This window comes from Salmo trutta, chromosome 28, assembly GCF_901001165.1.
Source record: "Salmo trutta chromosome 28, fSalTru1.1, whole genome shotgun sequence".
Lineage (NCBI taxonomy): Eukaryota > Metazoa > Chordata > Actinopteri > Salmoniformes > Salmonidae > Salmo > Salmo trutta.
Genome location: NC_042984.1, coordinates 17,520,034 through 17,544,950, shown reverse-complemented (window position 1 = coordinate 17,544,950; position 24,917 = coordinate 17,520,034). Strand labels below are relative to the sequence as shown.

Genomic DNA, 24,917 nt, shown 5'->3' with positions numbered 1-24,917 from the left:
ACTGTAGGTAGAGATAGAGAGAGAGGTACTGTAGGTAGAGGTAGAGAGAGAGGTACTGTAGGTAGAGATAGAGAGAGAGGTACTGTAGGTAGAGGTAGAGAGAGAGGTACTGTAGGTAGAGATAGAGAGAGAGAGATACTGTAGCTAGAGATAGAGAGAGATACTGTAAGTAGAGATAGAGAGAGAGAGGTACTGTAGGTAGAGGTAGAGAGAGAGAGAGAGATACTGTAGGTAGAGATAGAGAGAGATACTGTAGGTAGAGATAGAGAGAGATACTGTAGGTAGAGATAGAGAGAGAGGTACTGTAGGTAGAGGTAGAGAGAGATACTGTAGGTAGAGAGAGAGAGAGAGAGAGGTACTGTAGGTAGAGATAGAGAGAGATAGGTACTGTAGGTAGAGAGAGAGGTAGAGAGAGAGGTAGAGAGAGACATAGAGAGAGCGAGGTAGAGAGAGAGAGAGAGGTAGAGGTAGAGAGAGAGATACTGTAGATAGAGGCAGAGAGAGAGAGGTACTGTAGGTAGAGATAGAGAGAGAGGTAGAGGTAGAGAGAGAGAGGTAGAGAGAGGTAGAGCGAGAGGTAGAGGGGTAGAGAGAGAGAGAGGTAGAGAGAGATACTGTAGGTAGAGGTAGAGAGAGAGATACTGTAGGTAGAGATAGAGAGAGAGAGATACTGTAGGTAGAGATAGAGAGAGAGGTACTGTAGGTAGAGGTAGAGAGAGGTACTGTAGGTAGAGGTAGAGAGAGAGGTACTGTAGGTAGAGATAGAGAGAGAGGTACTGTAGGTAGAGGTAGAGAGAGAGGTACTGTAGGTAGAGATAGAGAGAGAGAGAGAGAGATACTGTAGGTAGAGATAGAGAGAGAGAGATACTGTAGGTAGAGATAGAGAGAGAGAGGTACTGTAGGTAGAGAGAGAGAGAGATACTGTAGGTAGAGATAGAGAGAGAGATACTGTAGGTAGAGATAGAGAGAGATACTGTAGGTAGAGAGAGAGAGGTAGAGGTAGAGAGAGAGGTAGAGAGAGAGGTAGAGAGAGGTACTGTAGGTAGAGGTAGAGATAGAGAGAGAGGTACTGTAGGTAGAGATAGAGAGAGAGAGATACTGTAGGTAGAGATAGAGAGAGAGGTACTGTAGGTAGAGGTAGAGAGAGAGATACTGTAGGTAGAGATAGAGAGAGAGAGATACTGTAGGTAGAGATAGAGAGAGATACTGTAGGTAGAGAGAGAGAGGTAGAGGTAGAGAGAGAGGTAGAGAGAGAGGTAGAGAGAGGTACTGTAGGTAGAGGTAGAGATAGAGAGAGAGATACTGTAGGTAGAGATAGAGAGAGAGATACTGTAGGTAGAGAGAGAGAGAGAGGTAGAGGTAGAGGTAGAGAGAGAGAGGTAGAGAGAGAGGTAGAGAGATAGGTAGAGGGGTAGAGAGAGAGAGAGAGAGGTAGAGAGAGAGAGAGAGGTAAAGAGAGGGAGAGGTAGAGAGAGGGGTAGAGGTAGAGAGGTAGAGGTAGAGAGAGGTAGAGAGAGGTAGAGAGAGAGGTAGAGAGAGAGGTAGAGGTAGAGAGAGAGAGAGATGTAGAGGTAGAGAGAGGTAGAGGTAGAGAGAGGGAGAGGTAGAGAGAGAGAGAGAGGTAGAGAGGTAGAGGTAGAGAGAGAGAGGTAGAGAGATAGGTAGAGGTAGAGCGAGAGGTAGAGAGATAGGTAGAGGTAGAGGTAGAGAGAGAGAGGTAGAGAGAGAGGTAGAGAGAGAGGTAGAGAGAGGTAGAGAGAGGTAGAGAGAGAGAGAGAGGTGTGTAGAGAGAGAGAGAGAGAGAGAGAGAGGGGTGAAAGAAATACTGGTATCCACCCACACTCCATTCCACCAGTAAAGAAATACAATGCTGGTCTGCTACATTTCAAGAGGGATTTCCAGAAGGGATGTGTGAGGTGAAAGAGGTGGTGAATCCAGCTGTAGCTCAGTGTTCTACTGCCTGCCCTTCCCTGTCCTGTCCTGGGTGAATTGATGGGTACGGTATGTCTGTGTGTGGAGTGGAAGTGAGGATATGGTGCTGGGATGGTTCAGGGGCAAAGAGGTGGTAGTGTGGCACAGCCATGGCACCTTACTCCTGGTGTGGGTGATGAATTTCCCCCCAGGGTGACACATTCCCCCTGGTACCGGCCCCTGAGGAGCTCTCCATTAGCCAGGGCCCGAGAGCCAGGATGGAGCCATCAACACACCACACCTCACACACAGACATGTGGGCTCACAGCCCAGCCAGGCCTTCCATTAACATACTAGACCAGAGCCGACTAACTAGGCCCCATTAACATTCTAGACCAGAGCCGACTAACTAGGCCCCATTAACATACTAGACCAGAGCCGACGAACTAGGCCCCATTAACATACTAGACCAGAGCCGACGAACTAGGCCCCATTAACATACTATACCAGTGCCGACTAACTAGGCCCCATTAACATACTAGACCAGAGCCCACTAACTAGGCCCCATTAACATACTATACCAGTGCCGACTAACTAGGCCCCATTAACATACTAGACCAGAGCCCACTAACTAGGCCCCATTAACATACTAGACCAGTGCCGACTAACTAGGCCCCATTAACATACTAGACCAGAGCCGACGAACTAGGCCCCATTAACATACTATACCAGTGCCGACTTACTAGGCCCCATTAACATACTAGACCAGAGCCGACTAACTAGGCCCCATTAACATACTAGACCAGAGCCGACTAACTAGGCCCAATTAACATACTAGACCAGAGCCGACTAACTAGGCCTCCCATTCACATACTAGACCAGAGCCGACTAACTAGGCCCCATTAACATACTAGACCAGAGCCGACTAACTAGGCCCCATTAACATACTATACCAGAGCCGACTAACTAGGACTCCCATTCACATACTAGACCAGAGCCGACTAACTAGGCCCCATTAACATACTAGACCAGAGCCGACTAACTAGGCCCCATTAACATACTATACCAGAGCCGACTAACTAGGACTCCCATTCACATACTAGACCAGAGCCGACTAACTAGGCATCCCATTCACATACTAGACCAGAGCCGACTAACTAGGCCCCATTCACATACTAGACTGGAGCAGAGAAGACTGACCACATTAGACTGTTGACATAGAAATGCAGGTTAGTGTGAGAAGGAGTGCTGAGCGCTACAGTGGGCCATCACACAGGACCTCAAACCATGGCAGCTTTCAGATGAACTCCATTGCCTCTCACAGTGGCGCTGCTAGAGCCCAGCAGTTATTACCAGGCTCCCTGAGAGGATAGCCCACATCACACATCCCATCTATTCTGACTGATAGGACTTCATAGGGCTCCATCAGATGAAATGGGATTGATTAGTCAGGTCTTATTTTGGCTGTTACCCTCTCTCTCCCCCCTCTGATCCGTGACTGAGTGTGTAACAGGGGTAACACCTGACTCCCTCCGGCAGAGATCAAATCAAACTTTATTAGTCACATGCGCCGAAAACAACAGGTGTAGACCTTACAGTGAAATGCTTACTTACGAGCCCCTAACCAACAATGCGGTTCTAAGAAAAATAAGAGTTACATTTTTGGGGGGGAATAAAAAATACAAATAATTAAAGAGCAGCAGTAAAATAACAATAGCGAGACTATATACAGGGGGTACTGGTACAGAGTCAATGTGTGGGGGCACCGGTTAGTCGAGGTAATTTAGGTAATATGTACATGTAGGTAGAGGTAAAGTGACTATGCATAGATAATAAACAGAGAGTAGCAGCAGCGTAAAATAGGGGGTGGAGTGGGGTGGTGGGGGCAATGCAAATAAACTGGGTAGCCATTTGATTAGCTGTTCAGGAGTCATATGGCTTGGGGGTAGAAGCTGTTTAGAAGCCTTTTGGACCTAGACTCCACTACCGCTGGCCTTCCTCTGACACCGCCTGGTATAGATGTCCTGGATGGCAGGAAGCTTGACATCAGTGATGTGCTGGGCCGTACGCACTACCCTCTGTAGCGCCTTGTGGTCTGAGGCCGAGCAGTTGCCATACCAGGCGATGATGCAACCCGTCAGGATGCTCTCGATGGTGCAACTGTTTAACTTTTTGGGCGTCTCACTATATGTTCAGGGGGGCACGGCACAGTGCTTGGAAGAACCATGGGACACATGCCAAATGGCACCCTATTCCCTATATCATTTACTACTTTTGACCAGAGACCTATGAACCGTGGTCAGAAGTAGTGCACTATGTAGGAAATAGGGTGCCATTTGGGAAACGGCCATGTACTTTGGTGGAATCTAATCCAGTGTGTGGGATGGGTGATGGATCAGTCAGATAAAGCCCAGGCAGTTTCAGCGGAGCGCCAATCCTATCTATCCTATCGCCAGCCACAACAATTGAACAGACTGAGAATGGATTAGTCCAGAATTAGATTGGAGATAGATAGGCTAGATAGGCGAGCTGCGGGACAGATTACTGTGGTGTGGTGGGAGTTATGCTCTGCTCTGTTCTCTCAGTCAGCTAGCTCTGTCACTGGGAGCTACTGGCTCTATACACCCAGCTGAGGCATTCTCTCTCTCTCTAGTTCATAGTCTCCTCAACAGATTGAACTGGGAGATTCTCCTCAAGCCTGGAGAGCCTTCTCTCTCTGTCAGCTAGCTCTGTCACTAGGCGCTGGCTCTAGTACCTACAGTACAGTATACTGTTCAGCCTCTTCTAACTAACCCAACGTCTCTTTAACAGATAACTGTTGAGAATGAGATGCGGACTGCGCTACCGTCTTAGTTGTGGTAATAGAAATAGATATATGATAGTATAAAGTATTCATTCACACCAGTCACCCTCAGTATGCCTGTTAGTGTTGGCACAGATACCATAGGAAACGTATTGAGTCTGGTTCACAGACACTAACCTCATTCACAGCTGGGGATGGAAAATAGTTTTATTTCCAAATGTAAAAAATACATGTGTTTAAGCGGTGGACCAGCATAGTTTTTGCTGTTTAAATGAAAAGGCTTATTTAAAACAACAAGAGCGAGCGTTAGAGCTTGAGGATATTCTTGAATGTCACAGATAATAAGCAGCATATCATCACCGATTGGATGCACCAGCAAAACAGACCAACTTACTGCTATTTCTGCTTCTGAATCTGAAAACATATTTTCATGTTCAGATTCAGAAGCTAAATGAACCTCTTTCATGGTGCTACATGTCTACTTGCTAAGTGCTCCATGTTTACATGTTCTGTTGCTAGGTCAATACTCTATGTTCAGTGGAAGAATTCTTAAGGCTAAACAGTTTGTACATTGAATACATTTATATGTTACATAACTTCAATGTATTTAAAGAGTAAAATGAGAGAACTGAGGCATCCTCCCATTTCCCCCATCTCCCCCCATTTCCCCCATCTCCCCCCATTTCCCCCATCTCCCCCCATTTCCACCCCATTTCCCCCCATCTCCCCCATTTCCCTCCATCTCCCCCCATTTCCCCCATCTCCCCCCATTTCCACCCCATTTCCCCCCATCTCCCCCCATTTCCCCCATCTCCCCCCATCTCCCCCATTTCCCTCCATCTCCCCCCATTTCCTCCATCTCCCCCCATTTCCACCCCATTTCCCCCCATCTCCCCCATTTCCCTCCATCTCCCCCCATTTCCCCCATCTCCCCCCATTTCCACCCCATTTCCCCCCATCTCCCCCATTTCCCTCCATCTCCCCCCATTTCCCCCATCTCCCCCCATCTCCCCATTTCCCTCCATCTCCCCCCATTTCCCCCCATCTCCCCCCATTTCCCCCCATCTCCCCCATTTCCCTCCATATCCCCCATCTCCCCCATTTCCCTCCATATCCCCCCATTTCCCCCCAATCTCCCCCCATTTCCCCCCATCTCCAGGCATTGAGCATCCTTAAATGTGCTGCACACACATTCATTGCACTTTTTCCCTGGATTTATTCAGCACTTTCCCTGGACAAACTGTTTCACACAAACAGCCACACTCAGAGATCCAGACCCTGGTAGACTTCCTCCCAACTACAGAGGAGAAAGAAGAGAAGAACAGTGTGCAATGGAGTTCGGTCAATCTTCATGCCCTGATCAAAAGAGCCCAGATGGCAGAGGCCCCTAGCTGGGAGGCACCCAGGGCTTCTGAAGCACCTTCCACAGACCCCAAGCTGCCCCCCACCAAAAAATCCCCTACCCTCCACACCATGTTGCCATGGTCCTGAGCTGGTTCTGAATATGGGAGAGAGTAGGGCACACTGGTAGGGTCTCTCCTCTCTAGCGCGTTGATGGAGAGACAGTAGGGTTGCACTCTCCAGTCAGCCACAGTCCTTGCTCCCATTCATAGCTCTCTAGCTGATCAGGGAGACATCTGAGTGCACCCTTTAACACCTATTTATGCCCCAGTTTCCCCTTGTAAACTGTAAGTGCTCTCGATGGCATAGTATGTATGCCATACAATATGTATGAAGGCACCCTAGTCTGTCCTGAAGTCGACTCTAGGTCAGCAAACAAGGTTCATGATTGTGAAAGTAAAATAAACCTTTATCCAGCTAAAAATGCTGCACGGCACCGTGACCTTGGCGTGTTTCCACGAACAATGGCCTGCTAAAGGTCTGACCCCCCCTCTCACAGTCTCATCTTTCTCCATCTGTCTCCCTGTCTCTGTTCCTCTGGTTCTGCTCTCACCTCTGGGGAGAGGTACAGTAAAGTTGGTAATGGTGGAGGTGTTGACATGAAGCCAGAGAAGCAGGGATGTGGCAGTAACATTTATGTTCAGGTTGGCTCAGCAGAGGGGATTTCTGTAATGGATGGTGTATAATACTCTCTGAGAGGAGAGGAGAGGAGGTTGGTAAACTGAACCGTTCTCTCTCAGTAGCCTATATATAAATAATTGAGGGGAGAAGCAGGACAGAACAGGTTTCCGGTGTGAGAGTATGATGCTGAGAGACTCATCATGGGAAAAGGGAGATTGGGGTAGAGGAAGTCTCAGGTGACCTACAGTGAGGTTAGATGTGGGAGAGAGGAGAGACTTTTCTGTTTGGATAGAAGCCCACTGGCATCAGCCCTCCCTCAGGGTTCACTTGTACCTCTCCACTACACTGCACTCAGCCCCAAGCAACCTCTGCTTCCTCCATTACCTGCTCCAGGTCATTTCTCTCTCTCTATCTGTCTCTCTCTCGCTGTCTTTCTCTCGGTCTCTCTCGCTCTCTAACTCTATCTTGCGCTTTCGCTCTCTATCTCTATCTCGCTCTCTATCTCGCTCTCTCTCACTCTCTCTCGCTCTCTATCTCTCTCTCTCTCTTTTGCTTTCTCTCTCTCTCTCTCTGCAAAGTGCATCTGTCTGACAATTTCATGGGAGATGTTGAAGAACTCTACCTCACAAGCTGCATGCCTGGAATCGTTTCTCTGCTTGTGGAGTGTGTCGGGGGGGGGGGGGGGGAGCACCTCTACAGAACAGGGTCTGCTGCATGGGGCTGTGGGAGGGGGACAAGGAGCAGAGGGGCTGTGGGGGCGGTGGACTGTCCTTAATGTTGATTCCATTATCTTTCTATGTGACTCAGGAGCCAAGGCTAGAGTGGGGGAGAGAGAGAGAGAGTGGGGGAGAGATGCAGGGTGAGTGGAGGGAGAGTGGAGGGAGAGTGGGGGAGAGAGATTGGGGGGAGAGAGATTGGGGGAGGCCATAAATCTTTTATCTCAGTTCATGTTTACCTGACAGCGGTCTGTTTAGGCCCGCTGGTGTGTGAGTGTTCACTCAGGGGTTAAAGTGAGGGCTTTTAACCTTTCCAGGGTCACTGGTAGAGAAACAAGCAGGATGATGAACATGAACACTGGGGCTGTTTAGACCCCTGGATGGACAGACTTCAGGTGGAGGGCTGGGAGATGAGGGACTGGAAGTGCACTCTGGGGAAGGTGTGTGTGTGTGTGTGTGTGTGTGTGTGTGTGTGTGTGTGTGTGTGTGTGTGTGTGTGTGTGTGTGTGTGTGTGTGTGTGTGTGTGTGTGTGTGTGTGTGCGTGTGTGTGTGTGTGCGTGTGAGAGAGAAAGAAAGAGAAAGAGAATAGGCGGTGACCGTGTTCAGAGCTCCCTGGGCAGTATGTTGTGTGATAGAGGTCTGATTGAGATGAAGTGCAGACTGTGTGTGTGGAAGGTCAGAGTTATCGAGTGTTCCCCTGTGGCTGCAGACAGACAGAACAACACAGCCAGCCCTATCCTTGTTAGGGGAGGCACATACAGTTGAAGTCGGAAGTTAACATACACCTTAGCCAAATACATTTAAACTCAGTTTTTCACAATTCCTGACATTTAATCCTAGTGAAAATTCCCTGTTTTAGGTCAGTAAGGATCACCACTTTATTTTAAGAGTGTGAAATGTCAGAATAATAGTAGAGATAATTATTTATTTCAGCTTTTATTTCTTTCATCACATTCCCAGTGGGTCAGAAATGTCATACACTCAATTAGTATTTGGTAGGGTTGCCTTTAAATTGTTTAACTTGGGTCAAGCATTTCAGGTAGCCTTCCACAAGCTTCCCACAATAAGTTGGATGAATTTTGTCCATTCCTCCCGACAGAGCTGGTTTTACTGAGTCAGGTTTGTATCCCTTCTTGCTCGCACACGCTTTTTCAGTTCTGCCCACACATTTTCTACAGGATTGAGGTCAGGGCTTTGTGATGGCCACTCCAATACCTTGACTTTGTTGTCCTTAAGCCATTTTTCCACAAATTTGGAAGTATGCTTTAGGTCATTGTCCATTTGGAAGACCCATTTGCAACCAAGCTTTAACTTCCTGACTGATGTCTTGAGATGTTGCTTCAATATATCCACATCATTTTCCTCCCTCATGATGCCATCTATTTTTTGAATTGCACCAGTCCCTCCTGCAGCATAGCGCCCCCACAACATGATGCTGCCACCCCTGTGCTTCACGGTTGGGATGGTGTTCTTCGGCTTGCAAGCCTCCCCCTTTTTCCTCCAAACATAACGATGTTCATTATGGCTAAACAGTTCTATTTTTGTTTCATCAGACAAGAGGACATTTCTCCAAAAAGTACGATCTTTGTCCCCATGTGCCGATGCAAACCATAGTCTGGCTTTTTTATGGCCGTTTTGGACCAGTTGCTTCTTCCTTGCTGAGCGGCCTTTCGGGTTACGTTGATGTAGGACTCGTTTTACTGTGGATAAGATACTTTTGTACCTGTTTCCTCCAGCATCTTCACAAGGTCCTTTGCTGTTGTTCTGGGATTGATTTGCACTTTTTGCACCAAAGTACGTTCATCTCTAGGAGACAGAACGCGTCTCCTTCCTGAGCTGTATGACGGCTGCGTGGTCCCATGGTGTTTATACTTGCATACTAGTGTTTGTATAAATGAACCTGGTACCTTCAAGTGTTTGGAAATTGCTCCCAAGGATGAACCAGACTTGTGGAGGTGTCCAATTCTTTTTCTGAGGTCTTGGCTGATTTCTTTTGATATCCCCATGATGTCAAGCAAAGAGGCACTGAGTTTGAAGGTAGACCTTGAAATACATCCACAGGTACACCTCCAATTGACTCAAATGATGTCAATTGGCCTATCAGAAGCTTCTAAAGCCATGACATAATTTTCTGGAATTTTCCAAGCTGTTTAAAGGCACAGTCAACTTAGTGTATGTAAACTTCTGACCCACTGGAATTGTGATAAAGTGAATTATAAGTGAAATAATCTGTCTGTAAACAATTGTTGGAGAAATGACTTGAAAGTAGACTTGCCAAAACTATAGTTTGTTAACAAGAAATTTGTGGAGTTGTTGAAAAACGAGTTTTAATGATTCCAACCTAAGTGTATGTAAACTTCTGACTTCATCTGTATATCCACATGACATACAGCCAGGTCCCTCATACACACACACAGACACACACACACACACAGACACACACACACACACACACACACACACACACACACACACACACACACACACACACACACACACACACACACCAACGCCAACGCCAACTCTCTCTCACAAGCATTAACACACACACACCCACTCACCTCGGGTCAACAGCGGCATCTCACAACATGGGTTCATGGCATGTCTCCCTCATGTTTTATGGATGAACATACTGCTTTTATAGTTCTCCTCCCTCTCTGCTGTAAATGTCAGTAACCAGGTTAATGCTGGTCGGGCGTCTCCCCCACATCCCGTACATATGGTTTTCACATATGTAGCTACGCTACCAGGCTTGTGTTTGCATTACACTGCTGCTGGGCAGGGAGGCAGGGGGAAGGTCAGGACTAACATGGAAATGAACCACTGCTTTTCAGATTCCACTTTTGTTCAGAAGTTATTCAGTCTTTGAGCTGTGCTCCTCGCCCATACAGAACCATACAGAACCATACAGAACCATACAGAACCCTGCTGGCACTGCTCCATGGGCTTGGCTAACCCTGACTAACCTCTAGTCTTAGAGACCATGAATCAGGGTTTGTGTTCTACTTATTTCACCTTTGTTCTGTTGTGTTTGGCCACTTGCTACCGCCTCACTGTTACGCCCCTCGCCCCTATTCCCAGGGGACCCTCATGACAGACCTTGAGACGACCCCCTGGGGGGTGCGGTAAGGGCAAAGGTTTCATTGTGGGGTGGGGTGCTCTTTGGACCTGTCACTGTGTGAACAGATACATGGCTGTAGAGAGGAGGGGCCCAACAGATGATAGAACCATCAGTTTTCATGTTACCACAGCGACCAGTGACATCAGAGAACCATCTCTCTCTCACGCCACCGCCAGTCGCCAGGATCCTTCCAGAGATTTACAGTCACCTTTATTTGGGAAGCGGTAACTGATGCTAAGACGAGATGTGTAGGCAACGTATGTCACAGAGGGTCGTAGTGCTGAACACAGCCCTACAATGAGACATTCAAATGTTATTACACTGTGGTAATATGGGTTTTCAATCAGAAGTGGATTCAAAGTTTTACTGATGTCATACTCCAACGTTAGAAAAAAAATACAACAAACCGTGTTAACTTCTGCAGGGCTCGATGCTGACCTTTTTTACAAGGAGCATGTTTTGAAAAATGTAGGCACACAAAATATTTAAGGTAATAAAGGGTCAGGGTGTGTTTAATACAGTAATGTTAACCTGTGTGTCCCTCAGTCAGGGTGTGTTTAATACAGTAATGTTAACCTGTGTGTCCCTCAGTCAGGGTGTGTTTAATACAGTAATGTTAACCTTTGTGTCCCTCAGTCAGGGTGTGTTTAATACAGTAATGTTAACCTGTGTGTCCCTCAGTCAGGGTGTGTTTAATACAGTAATGTTAACCTGTGTGTCCCTCAGTCAGGGTGTGTTTAATACAGTAATGTTAACCTGTGTGTTCCTCAGTCAGGGTGTGTTTAATACAGTAATGTTAACCTGTGTGTCCCTCAGTCAGGGTGTGTTTAATACAGTAATGTTAACCTGTGTGTCCCTCAGTCAGGGTGTGTTTAATACAGTAATGTTAACCTGTGTGTCCCTCAGTCAGGGTGTGTTTAATACAGTAATGTTAACCTCATGTCCCTCAGTCAGGGTGTGTTTAATACAGTAATGTTAACCTGTGTGTCCCTCAGTCAGGGTGTGTTTAATACAGTAATGTTAACCTCATGTCCCTCAGTCAGGGTGTGTTTAATACAGTAATGTTAACCTGTGTGTCCCTCAGTCAGGGTGTGTTTAATACAGTAATGTTAACCTTTGTGTCCCTCAGTCAGGGTGTGTTTAATACAGTAATGTTAACCTGTGTGTTCCTCAGTCAGGGTGTGTTTAATACAGTAATGTTAACCTGTGTGTCCCTCAGTCAGGGTGTGTTTAATACAGTAATGTTAACCTTTGTGTCCCTCAGTCAGGGTGTGTTTAATACAGTAATGTTAACCTTTGTGCCCCTCAGTCAGGGTGTGTTTAATACAGTAATGTTAACCTGTATGTCCCTCAGTCAGGGTGTGTTTAATACAGTAATGTTAACCTCATGTCCCTCAGTCAGGGTGTATTTAATACAGTAATGTTAACCTGTGTGTCCCTCAGTCAGGGTGTGTTTAATACAGTAATGTTAACCTTTGTGCCCTTCAGTCAGGGTGTGTTTAATACAGTAATGTTAACCTGTATGTCCCTCAGTCAGGGTGTGTTTAATACAGTAATGTTAACCTGTGTGTTCCTCAGTCAGGGTGTGTTTAATACAGTAATGTTAACCTGTATGTCCCTCAGTCAGGGTGTGTTTAATACAGTAATGTTAACCTGTGTGCCCCTCAGTCAGGGTGTGTTTAATACAGTAATGTTAACCTGTGTGTCCCTCAGTCAGGGTGTGTTTAATACAGTAATGTTAACCTGTGTGTCTCTGGTCATCAGATCCGTGTGGACGGTCCTCCTCACGGTGGGGTCCAGTATGAGACGGTGTTGGTCATCAAGGATGGCAGCTCCATCCTCAGAGACATGGCCTTCTCATTGGACCACAACTATCTGTACGTCATGTCAGAGAAACAGGTAGGACGCATTTACACGGTGCAGATGCTCAGCAGAACACAGACCACGGAGTACATTGTGACTGCAGGTACAGCTGATATCAAACAGCATTGATAATAATACATCAAAGTGGCGCCCTAAGTGTGTGTGTGTGTGTGTGTGTGTGTGTGTGTGTGTGTGTGTGTGTGTGTGTGTGTGTGTGTGTGTGTGTGTGTGTGTGGGTGGGTGGGTGGGTGGGTGGGTGTGTGTGTGTGTGTGGTTGGCTGTTGTAGCCACCTTCCCCACCGCCTTATGTGACACTATAAATAACCAGGGTGGCACGGCAGGGGAGTGGGATGGAAGGTGGGGGGCAACCGGGGGATGTGACAGCATCTGGTAATGAAGGAAGGAGAGGATGGAGGGAGGGGGTAGAAAGGGAGAAGAAAGGGATGAGGACAAAGGGAGAGAGAGAGAGAGAGAGAGAGAGGGAGGACAGAGCGGAGGGAACTGGCTGGCTGGCTGGCTGGTTGCCTGCTTGGTCCGTCAGAGGAGAAGGAGAAGAGTGAGTGATGAAGGAAAGAGGGACAGCTGGAGGAGTGACGAAGAGGAGACAAAGTGCAAGGTCACCCCGTCTGCACACTTCTAATGAAGTGACAAAGCGTGGCCACCGCCACCACAGCACTGCAGCAGTGGGTAGCAGATAGCCATCAATAGGCCCTCATATTAAACAGGTTACAGCAGTGGGTAGCAGATAGCCATCAATAGGCCCTCATATTAAACAGGCTACAGCAGTGGGTAGCAGATAGCCATCAATAGGCCCTCATATTAAACAGGCTACAGCAGTGGGTAGCAGATAGCCATCAATAGGCCCTCATATTAAACAGGCTACAGCAGTGGGTAGCAGATAGCCATCAATAGGCCCTCATATTAAACAGGCTACAGCAGTGGGTAGCAGATAACCATCAATAGGCCCTCATATTAAACAGGCTACAGCAGTGGGTAGCAGATAGCCATCAATAGGCCCTCATATTAAACAGGCTACAGCAGTGGGTAGCAGATAGCCATCAATAGGCCCTCATATTAAACAGGTTACAGCAGTGGGTAGCAGATAGCCATCAATAGGCCCTCATATTAAACAGGTTACAGCAGTGGGTAGCAGATAGCCATCAATAGGCCCTCATATTAAACAGGTTACAGCAGTGGGTAGCAGATAGCCATCAATAGGCCCTCATATTAAACAGGCTACAGCAGTGGGTAGCAGATAGCCATCAATAGGCCCTCATATTAAACAGGTTACAGCAGAGGAGAGCAGCAGCGGAGACAGCCAGCTATACAGTGTTACGCTGTCACACAGAGGTGATAGATGACTGTCCTCTCCTCCTATCTGTATCTTTAAAGAAAGAACAACTGGCCTGGCTTCCACTGGGCCTGAGGAGGGACTGAGGCAGGTCACATGAGGTAGGAGACTGGCTCTCAATATGGCAAATCTTTCATACAGTGGCAGCTAGCTACTGACTAGTTGAGCTACTTTATCTAGACAACCTACCATCATCCACACCCCCTGCAGTCTCCTCTAGTCACATGATAACAAAAAGCAAAGGAATGGGCATCCTTGATTGTGCTCATTCTTGCACATGCCCAGTGTACTAGGCTGATGTGGACAGAAGACTCACTCACACCGTGCATTCTTGTATGTGTTTATGTATTTTAGAGGGTGTCTTCCATTTCCATGTCTTCCATTTGTGCTTTGGTCTCGGCACTGGCTATGATTTGTCATCTCTGCAGGGCCATTCCCTTCTCTCAGTCATGTGTGAAGAAGAGCAGTGACGTGTATTGATGTTGTTACTATTTTGGCAGTGGGCCCCTGACTCTCTCTCTCTCTCTCTCTCTCTCTCTCTCTCTGTCTCTCTCTGTCTCTCTCTCTCTCTGTCTCTCTCTGTCTCTCTCTCTCTCTCTCTCTCTCTCTCTCTCTCTCTCTCTCTCTCTCTGTCTCTCTCTCTCTCTCTCTCTCTGTCTCTCTCTCTCTGTCTCGCTCTCTCTCTCTCTCTCTCTCTCTCTCTCTCTCTCTCCCTCTGTCTCTCTTTCTCTTTCAATTCAATTCAATTCAAGGGCTTTATTGTCATGGGAAACATATGTTAACATTGCCAAAGCAAGTGAAGTAGATAATAAACAAAAGGGAAATAAACAATAAAAATGAACAGTGAACATGACACTCAGAGGTTCCTAAAGAATAAAGACATTTCAAATGTCATATTATGTCTATATACAGTGTTGTAACAATGTGCAAATAGTTAAAGTACAAAAGATAAAATAAATAAACATAAATATGGGTTATATTTACAATGGTGTTTGTTCTTTACTGGTTGCCCTTTTCTTGTGGCAACAGGTCACATATCTTGCTGCTGTGATGGCACATTTCACCCAACAGATATGGGAGTTTATCAAAATTGGGTTTGTCTTCGAATTCTTTGTGGATCTGTGTAATCTGAGGGAAATATGTGTCTCTAATATGGTCATACATTTGGCAGGAGGTTAGGAAGTGCAGCTCAGTTTCCACCTCATTTTGTGGGCAGTGTGCACATAGCCTGTCTTCTCTTGAGAGCCAGGTCTGCCTACGGCGGCCTTTCTCAATAGCAAGGCTATGCTCACTGAGTCTCTCTCTCATTCACTATCCCCCTCTAGTTCTCGTTCTCCTACAACTCTCATGAAATACTGGCATTCTGCCTTCCGCTCCCTAGCCTACTTCACACAGGAAGTGAAGAATGGGACATTGGTTGAGGTTGTCGTTATTTACATTTCCTGATTTGATCTCTAAGCCTGATGGTCTATGGTGTGGCCTCTCTATGTGACATGGTCTTTTTCTCTCATGCAGAATGAGAGAGTGCTGTGAGTGATATTCTTCATAGAAAGCCTTGGCACTCTCACTTTCTTAGTAATGTAGTTTCTTGCTAGTCATCTTAGTGCTTAGAAATGATAAAATGTCTCCTCCGGTCTGCTACTGCTGCTATGGCTAAACAGGAAGAGGGAAGAGTGGGAAGAGAATACTGTGTAGTCCCGAAGAGACCTAAGATGGTCATCGCCAGTCCAAACCATTACCACAACATGGTAATACAGACAGTCATTTGATAATGACTCAGTGCCTTCAAGAGTACACATGAAACTGGGATCAATAGCCATCTTATTCCACTATCCTGATGCTACGTCACAGCTCCACAAGATCACGGGTTCCTTCTGATAGAGACAACATCCTGTTGTTCCATCATTGAGATGTTGGAGACGAAACACATGATTTGAGGCCATGATGAACAAAGGAGGGATGATCGCAAATTAAAGAGTGGAGAGCGGACAGATTTGGCTCCAGTTGTTACTTGCTACTCTGAATAAATAATAAATGTATTTCTATAGCCCTTCGTACATCAGCTGATATCTCAAAGTGCTGTACAGAAACCCAGCCTAAAACCCCAAACAGCAAGCAATGCATGTGAAAGAAGCACGGTGGCTAGGAAAAACTCCCTAGGAAAAACTCCCTAGAAAGGCAAAAACCTAGGAAGAAACCTAGAGAGGAACCAGGCTATGAGGGGTGGCCAGTCCTCTTCTGGCTGTGCCGGGTGGATAATTATAACAGAACATGGTCAAGATGTTAAAATGTTCATAGATGACCAGCATGGTCAAATAATAATAATCATAGTAGTTGTCGAGGGTGCAACAAGCACGTCCGGTGAACAGGTCAGGGTTCCATAGCCGAGGGCAGAACAGTTGAAACTGGAGCAGCAGCACGGCCAGGTGGACTGGGGACAGCAAGGAGTCATCATGCCAGGTAGTCCTGAGGCATGGTCCTAGGGCTCAGGTCCTCGGAGAGAAAGACAGAAAGAGAGAATTAGAGAGAGCATATTTAAATTCACACAGGACACCGGATAAGACAAGAGAAATACTCCAGATGTAACAGACTGACCCTAGCCCCCCGACACATAAACTACTGCAGCATAAATACTGGAGGCTGAGACAGGAGAGATCAGAAGACACTGTGGCTCCATCCGATGATACCCCGGACAGGGCCAAACAGGCAGGATATAACCCCACCCACTTTGCCAAAGCACAGCCCCCACACCACTAGAGGGATGTCTACAACCACCAACTTACCATCCTAGGACAAGGCCGGGTATAGCCCACAAAGATCTCCGCCATGGCACAACCCAAGGGGGGGCGCCAACTCAGACAGGAAGACCACGTCAGTGACTCAACCCACTCAAGTGACGCACCCCTCCCATGGACGGCATGGAAGAACACCAGTAAGCCAGTGACTCAGCGCCGGTAATAGGGTTAGAGGCAGAGAATCCCAGTGGAAAGAGGGGAACCGGCAAGGCAGAGACAGCAAGGGCGGTTTGTTGCTCCAGCCTTTCCGTTCACCTTCACACTCCTGGGCCAGACTATACTTAATCATAGGACCTACTGAAGACATAAGTCTTCAGTAAAGACTTAAAGGTTGAGACTGAGTCTGCGTCTCTCACATGGGTAGGCAGACCATTCCATAAAAATGGAGCTCTATAGGAGAAAGCCCTACCTCCAGCTGTTTGCTTAGAAATTCTAGGGACAATTAGGAGGCCTGCGTCTTGTGACCGTAGCGTACGTGTAGGTATGTACGGCAGGACCAAATCGGAAAGATAGGTAGGAGCAAGCCCATGTAATGCTTTGTAGGTTAGCAGTAAAACCTTGAAATCAGCCCTTGCCTTAACAGGAAGCCAGTGTAGGGAGGCTAGCACTGGAGTAATATGATCAAATTTTGGGGTTTTAGTCAGGATTCTAGCGTATTTAGCACTAACTGAAGTTTGTTTAGTGCTTTATCCGAGTAGCCGGAAAGTAGAGCATTGCAGTAGTCCAGCCTAGAAGTAACAAAAGCATGGATTCATTTTTCTGCGTCACTTTTGGACAGAAAGTTTCTGATTTTTTGCAATGTTACGTAGATGGAAAAAAGCTGTCCTTGAAACAGTCTTGATATGTTCTTCAAAGGAGAGATCAGGGTCCAGAGTAACGCCGAGGTCCTTCACAGTTTTATTTGAGACGACTGTACAACCATCCAGATTAATTGTCAGATTCAACTGAAGATCTCTTTGTTTCTTGGGACCTAGAACAAGCATCTCTGTTTTGTCCGAGTTTAAAAGTAGAAAGTTTGCAGCCATCCACTTCTTTATGTCTGAAACACAGGCTTCTAGCGAGGGCAATTTTGGGGCTTCACCATGTTTCATTGAAATGTACAGCTGTGTGTCGTCCGCATAGCAGTGAAATTTAACATTATGTTTTCGAATGACATCCCCAAGAGGTAAAATATATAGTGAAAACAATAGTGGTCCTAAAACGGAACCTTGAGGAACACCGAAATGTACAATTGATTTGTCAGAGGACAAACCATTCACAGAGACAAACTGATATCTTTCCGACAGATAAGATCTAAACCAGGCCAGAACTTGTCCATGTAGACCAATTTGGGTTTCCAATCTCTCCAAAAGAATGTGGTGATCGATGGTATCAAATGATGGGGAACAGAGAAATAATTACATGTAAATTGATTGGGGAATGAAAACCAGGTGTGCAGGGAACAAGACAAAACAAATGGATACATGAAAAATGGAGCAGCGATGGCTAGAAAGCCGGTGACGCCGAACACCGCCCGAACAAGGAGAGGAGCCGACTTCGGCGGAAGTCGTGACATTAATAAAAGTCCCATGATGGTAGTGACTGCCAATTATTGCTTATCACTTATTTACCATAATTTATTCACATTACTTTATTTTAATAAAATATTTCAGTTCTTTTTTTTTTTTAAAGTGTTTTATTTGATGACTTTAATTCATTCCAAATCATAATCTCATCTCTATAGAGCTGCTGTCTATGCCCTCTAACAAAATCACAAATTTAGTAGTTCTTCTAATGACTGCTGAATACCAGCTGTCAATCACTTAGACCATGTATTTTCAGGTAGAAATACCTCGCGAAGCAGTTGCTCTCTATCCTCTCGATTGCGCACTCTTCTGTCTTATCTCTCCCTTTCCTTGTCTGCCCCTCCCCACACAGAAGGGTCAAGTAGGCACGCAATGGATTATGGTCATTGTAGTTAATTACCATGTTTTTTGTGCTAAACTATGTAGAATATTGGCCTGCTGGAAACTACAACTGACCTACAACATCGCACAGTTCAGGCTTGATCTGATTTATCTCGATAGAAACTGTACATTGAGCTCACAGAAAAAAAAGGAATGACATGGAATTCAAATTATTGAACCGATATCAGTCAATTAGTTGTTTAAAAAATTAAAAATAACAGATTTCCGCCACAATTTCGCTGTTTAAACAAGTTTTGTTCAGCTAATAAAATGAAAACATTACTTCAAACTACTTTTGGGTACCTTGTTAACATTACAACATGAAATCCATGTCTTAAACGTTGCTACGTTTTGGAAATGGAAAAGGAAATGTGTAATCTGCTTGATACATTAAAGTTACTTACCTTACAGATCAGGAAGTCAGCTAATTTCCACTCCATTCATACGCAAATCCCTTTTATTTATACACTGGCTTGTCTGGCCGTCATGTTTATATTTGAACCTGCCCTTCCCTTATCTACACTGAAATAAAAGCATTTTGCTCGTCCTCTATTATGATTCATGTTGTTCTATCTCACATAGCTCATTAGTACTCCCTTGTGGTTGAATATATATGTATCTATTGTAGGTCCTACGATACAACAATGAATAATGTGGAACAAATAAATACCATCAAAGGGTACCTTACAACTTACAATAATGAACACCTTGTGAAACATCTGTGAAAACCAACCTGGCGATATTTAAGATCTTAATACATACACTTTGATCGTTTTTGGTACAGTTGTGTCATTCATTTATTCTTACAGATTTGTTGTACACTCACATGGCAGTCATAGACTAAAATACTGAATTGTGTTGTGTGGAATATTGAGGAGGTGGTTGCTGTGTGGGTGGGAGATTCTGCATGTCATTTGTTCTCAACAGGCAGCCAGTCTCAGAAGGGGGACTTGAAGAGGGACACTGCAAAGCCCAGGCACTGCTGCTCTCTTTGTTCTGAGTGTTTGCAGTGCTCGTGTTTTTAGTTCATCTGTGTATCTCACATATTATGTATGATAGAGATAGAAAACTTTCTTAGCAGATAATGACAACATGACAACAACAGTAGCTGTAGATGATGTAATGAAAAGTTGGAGGGTGGTTGGTAATGGAGGACATCAGGTGGATCCACGTCTGGGTGTTGGGCAGGACCCCTAGGTCCTGGAGAACAGGAGCAGAGTTAAAGGGAACAGGATAGGAGACATAGACATAAAAAAGCAAACACACAGGTTACCATTTGATGGATTAGTGCAGTGTTATAAATGGGAGATATGTACTTTTCAACACTTTTGGAAGGTATAGCCTACCTCAAGCTGGTCCCCCTCCAATTCAGAGCACAGATAATCAGACTGATCCAAACTCACTGGTTCTGGTGGATGGGAAGATTGTTGGCTTCCACCAAGGTAACCCTAGCAAGACAAAGAGAAGAATATCAGTGTTAGGGAAACTAAAACTGGCTTCAGGTTATTTTGTGTGCAAATGCAAATAGTTATTATCTGACATTTTTTATATTCACCTTAACAGATGGGGACCCCAGCTAGGAGCGAAAGAGGTTTTCCAGGTCTCGCCTTCCTTTTGTCCTTCTTCCAAACCAAGTCATTCGCCCAGATGTGGTAGCGCTTGGTCCCCTTCTTGATTCTGCTCCGGTAGCTCTCCTTCTGTTTCTCCTGCGCCTTGTCCATATTCAGTCTCACCTTGATTGATAACAGGAATAAATGCAATTATAGTTCATATTACAAATACATTTCTTACATATCTCTTAGAGGGACAGAAAATAAATGAACAGTGGACAACCACTTTTACCTTGTCATAAACCTCCACATCCTTCTCAGTCTGTGACTGAAGTTGGTCCTCAAAGGCGCTCTGATCTGGCTCGACAACTTCCACCACATCATGTGGAGTATCAGTGATCTGAAAGTACGTTATACAAAAACAGCAATAGACAAACAACAACACTATGTCAATCACACATTGGAAAGACTACAGTATATGTAATAACTGTATATACAGTAGAAAAACAATATCTATTGACAATGTAAGATATTGAAATATGTCTGATTATGTACCATGGAAAAATAAATTGTAAAAAATAAATAAAACAAACCATTGGTGACAGAATACAAGCTATAACATCCGTAACTTGTTCCAGCGTTCATGACCTCGGTCACTCAAGATGGACCTCAGGAGAACCGTGGGTGTTGAAGATGTCCATCATTGATGGGTATCATACAAAACTAAAATCTATTTTTGGTTCCAAGCACCCTTTCTATTGGGTTACAGAAGGGAATAAAACTAAAATCTATTTTTGGTTCCAAGCACCCTTTCTATTGGGTTACAGAAGGGAATAAAACTAAAATCTATTTTTGGTTCCAAGCACCCTTTCTATTGGGTTACAGAAGGGAATAAAACTAAAATCTATTTTGGTTCCAAGCAGCCTTTCTATTGGGTTACAGAAGGGAATATAGAGTTAAGTACGAATGGGTATTGCCTCCACCCACTTGGTAAAGTGATTGGTCGCCGTCAGACACCAGCGGTTTCCATTCCTGGATTTAATGGAGGGTCCGATGAGGTCCACCCCTAACATTTAAAGTGTTAGAGAGAAGATGACTTTATTCTTACCTGTATCTGTGTCATACAGTCTGCAGATTTTCATATTTGTAAGGATACTGACACACATTGAACTCTGCTGTGGTCAAATAAATTAACCATTCCAAAACAACTTATCAGGGCAAAATTGGAATTGGGACACTTACCGATCATGTGCCATGGGGAAACAACTGATGGGCTTCAACTCCGACGCCACAGTCTTCACCCTCTCAAACTTCTGGCTCGCTAGACAGGGTACTGACCTTTAAGCACAAAGTGACAAATTGAAACATTGTGTGCTCTCTGATATGACATTCATTGAAATCATAATAATTTCAGATATAATAGAATGTGATTGATAAACAGAAGGTTATTTAAATTGCCCAGCTGTCCACCTCCTTGACAATTCCCTGTCAGAAGAAGCATAGTTTGCATCTCGGTCAGCATGGCCACCTTCTCCTCCTTAGTAGAAATCACCCTCCTGTGTGGCTGGCCATCCATCCCCCATAGGTACATGTGACTGCCTAACAAGTTGGAAGAGAAGAGTTGTTGAAATACTCAAGTCTAAGTACATTTACACTGCTGTCTTTCTCTCTCAGTTTCTCTCTCTCCATCTCGCTCTCTCTCTCTGTCTTCCACTCTCTTCCCACCTCTCTCTCCCTTTCTCACTTTCATCCTTTCCTTCTCACTTCCTCCCCCCTCTCTTTCTCTGTGTTTGTCTAGCGAAGACACCTAGTTAAGGGGATTTGGAATTACCATAATTGCTTACACCTATGTAATTGATTGATCAGGTTTAACTTATAGCTAGACACCTCAATATGACAGACATATAACTATATCAGTGGAGGCTGCTGAGGGGAGGACGGCACATAATAATGACTGAAATAGAGTCAATGGATTGGTGTCAACCACATGGAAACCACATGTTTGATACCATTCCATTGACTCCATTCTAGACATTATTATGAGCCATCCTCCCCTCAGCAGCCTCCACTGAACTATATGTATAGCTAGCAACATGTAGGTGACCAACTAGCTAGATGGAAAATGTCAGGGGGACACTATTTGTAATGACAGGCCCTGGTAAAAAGTAGTGCAATATACAGGGAATAGGGTGTCATTTGGGACGCACACATGATGATGTGGAAGGAAAAGGTCAGAGTTGTTTTAGCAGATTCAGCTGAAGAGCCTGCCCTTTTCGATACGTGGATGTGTGTGTTTGTGTATGCAGGGTGTGTGTGTGTATGTGTGAGAGAGATATTGCTGAGTTTGTGTTGTAATCATGCGCAGTGGCCCCGAGACTGCCGAGTGGCACAGAGGTCGAAGACACTGTATTGCAGTGTTAGAGGTGCCACTACAGAACCGGGTTCGATCCGAGGCAGCCGGCCGCGACCGGGAGGTCCACGCGGCAGCGCACAATTGGCCCAGCTTCGTCCGGGTTCGGGGAGGGTTTGACCGGCCAGGATGTCCTTGTCCCATCGCGCTCTAGCGACTCCTTGTGGCGGACCGGGCGCATGCACGCTGACTTTGGTCGCCAACTGTACGGTGTTTCCTCCGACAAATTGGCTGGCTTCCGAGCATTGTGTCAAGAAGCACTGTACCTCGGCAGGGTGGTGTTTTGGAGGACGCATGGCTCTCGACCTTCACCTCTACCGATAAAGCCTTTTTTTGTCTCTGGTTGTTAGCGGTCGGTGCATCCGGTTCAGCTGCCCTGTGTGCCAGGTAGGCCAACTGTTGCCATTTTGAACCACTTCATGTGTCTGAAGGTACAAACTCTGCCTTCCCGGCCGGCTCAGAGAGCAAATCAAGTGCACTATAGGCTTACCGCTGGCCAATTGGATGGCTCAGATTACCATATCTGCAGTACCGTAGCAGGTATAAGAAATCTACAGCAAAATGAATACGTTTAAAACCATGACTAGACAGAGACTGTCAACAAATACAGTAAAGAGCTGCTGTTTTTATGACTGACTTCATGTTAAAGTTCTTACTCAGCACTGTCAACACTTTGTATTCAACACTTTTATAAGCCATAAAATGTGCGTTCTTCCTATTTCCACTCTGTGCTACAACAAGCACTGCAGCAGTAATGAATGAGTAGGAAAGTGTATCTATAGACTTGCATTGTTGTTATTATTACTCTCCATTGTTTTTGATGGTAGGTCACTTTGGTAGGCCTACATTATGATCAAATAGCTTCAGTAACCTACATGACCACTGTTTAAACTGTAACTTAAAGCGGTACAGCCTCGGTGCTCACAGTAAACGCGCGCTGGAAGTTGCACAACATTTTGCGCTCAGCAGACCTGAAATTTGCTCAGTGCCGAAAAAATGTTGAGGGAACATTGATCAAGAGCACTGTCTTTTCAAACAGAATAACACAGTTGACATGTGTGCACCACTATCAAACACTGCATCAACTGAAGGCTATAGAGCCCTATACAAAGGGGCTATGATAATCTCTAGGAACAATAATCAAGTAAAAAAAATATGTATGTTATTTGTCACATGCTTTGTTAACAGTAGGTGTAAACTATCAGTAAAATGCTTACTTATGATAGAGGCTATTGAAAAAGTTATGGACCGTATCTCTGTGTGACCACATAAAATACTGCCCTAGTAAGATGGCCGGCAAAATGTTCCATTCTGGATCATTGGGGATCTATGACATTGTCTATGACATGAGCCTCTCTATGGTCTTATCTCTATGCTGAATCACACCTGGCGCTGGCTCCACATGTAAATCCAGGAGTGTGTTTATGCTGCCAGCCTCACCTCGCCTCGCCTCGCCTAGCTACTGGTTACCACCTGGCTACTGTTAGTCTTTTCATCACTGCTGGATGGGAGAATTCTCTCAGCCTCAAAATAGGACAAGGAACCAATTGACCATCAGTCCAGGTGCTCCTGGCCTAGCTCTGTTTGCATAGCAACCAGGTGAGGGGAACAAAAGAGAGGCACACACACACATGCAGGTTTTCTCTTCTTCGCTCGCTCCGCGCTCACAGTCACACACTGAACCACACAGCACTGTATTTGTTCTCTTTGTTGTGGGTTTTATCGACGTGATGCAGTGGAGAGAGAGGCATGAATTGGGACAATCACCCTGCCATCAAAAAGGCTCTTTTATAGGCTGTATTATTGACGTTTTGATTAGGCCCTTTCATGGTCATTGTGATGTATTGTAGGACTGCTGACCAGTCACACTCAGCGGTGGGCCCAATATTCATCATCACACACTGTTGAGTCCAATCACGGGACGAATTATTATTATCATGGCAGACTGCTGCTGTGTGTGTGTGTGTGTGTGTGTGTGTGTGTGTGTGTGTGTGTGTGTGTGTGTGTGTGTGTGTGTGTGTGTGTGTGTGTGTGTGTGTGTGTGTGTGTGTGTGGTGTGTGTGTGTGTGTGTGTGTGTGAGGTGGTCAACCGGTTGGCGTGTCCAGCAATTCATGATTCATGTGGAATAATCCAAATCTCCCATGTGAGGGCTTTCAGAAGTGAAACCTGTGGAGAAAACATTTCATTTACACTGGCTGCTCTCCAAACACCAATTAAAGACAAACATCAGTCCGATGCAGCTGCAGCACATGTGGAGTGGAGGGACTAGTCTGTTGTTTTCAAACAGTATTCTGATACATACACATGCACACTGACACACACGCTGCAGCACAAGTGGAGTGGAGGAACTAGTCTGTTGTTTTCAAACAGTATTCTGATCGTTACACATATACTCAGCAGCATAATGTTTTCATTGTACACTATTCC

The 24,917-nt window shown here is 45.5% G+C and overlaps 1 protein-coding gene across 2 annotated transcripts in view; it reads left to right on the top strand.

Moving 5' to 3' along the window:
• Nucleotides 1-24,917, top strand: part of LOC115165645 (plexin-A2) — a 361,064-nt gene that overhangs the window by 156,528 nt on the left and 179,619 nt on the right. For both annotated transcript variants that reach the window (XM_029718900.1, XM_029718901.1), the window contains exon 4: nt 12,339-12,473. In XM_029718900.1, the coding sequence (XP_029574760.1) occupies nt 12,339-12,473 (135 nt within the window). The remainder of the gene's footprint in view (nt 1-12,338; nt 12,474-24,917) is intronic.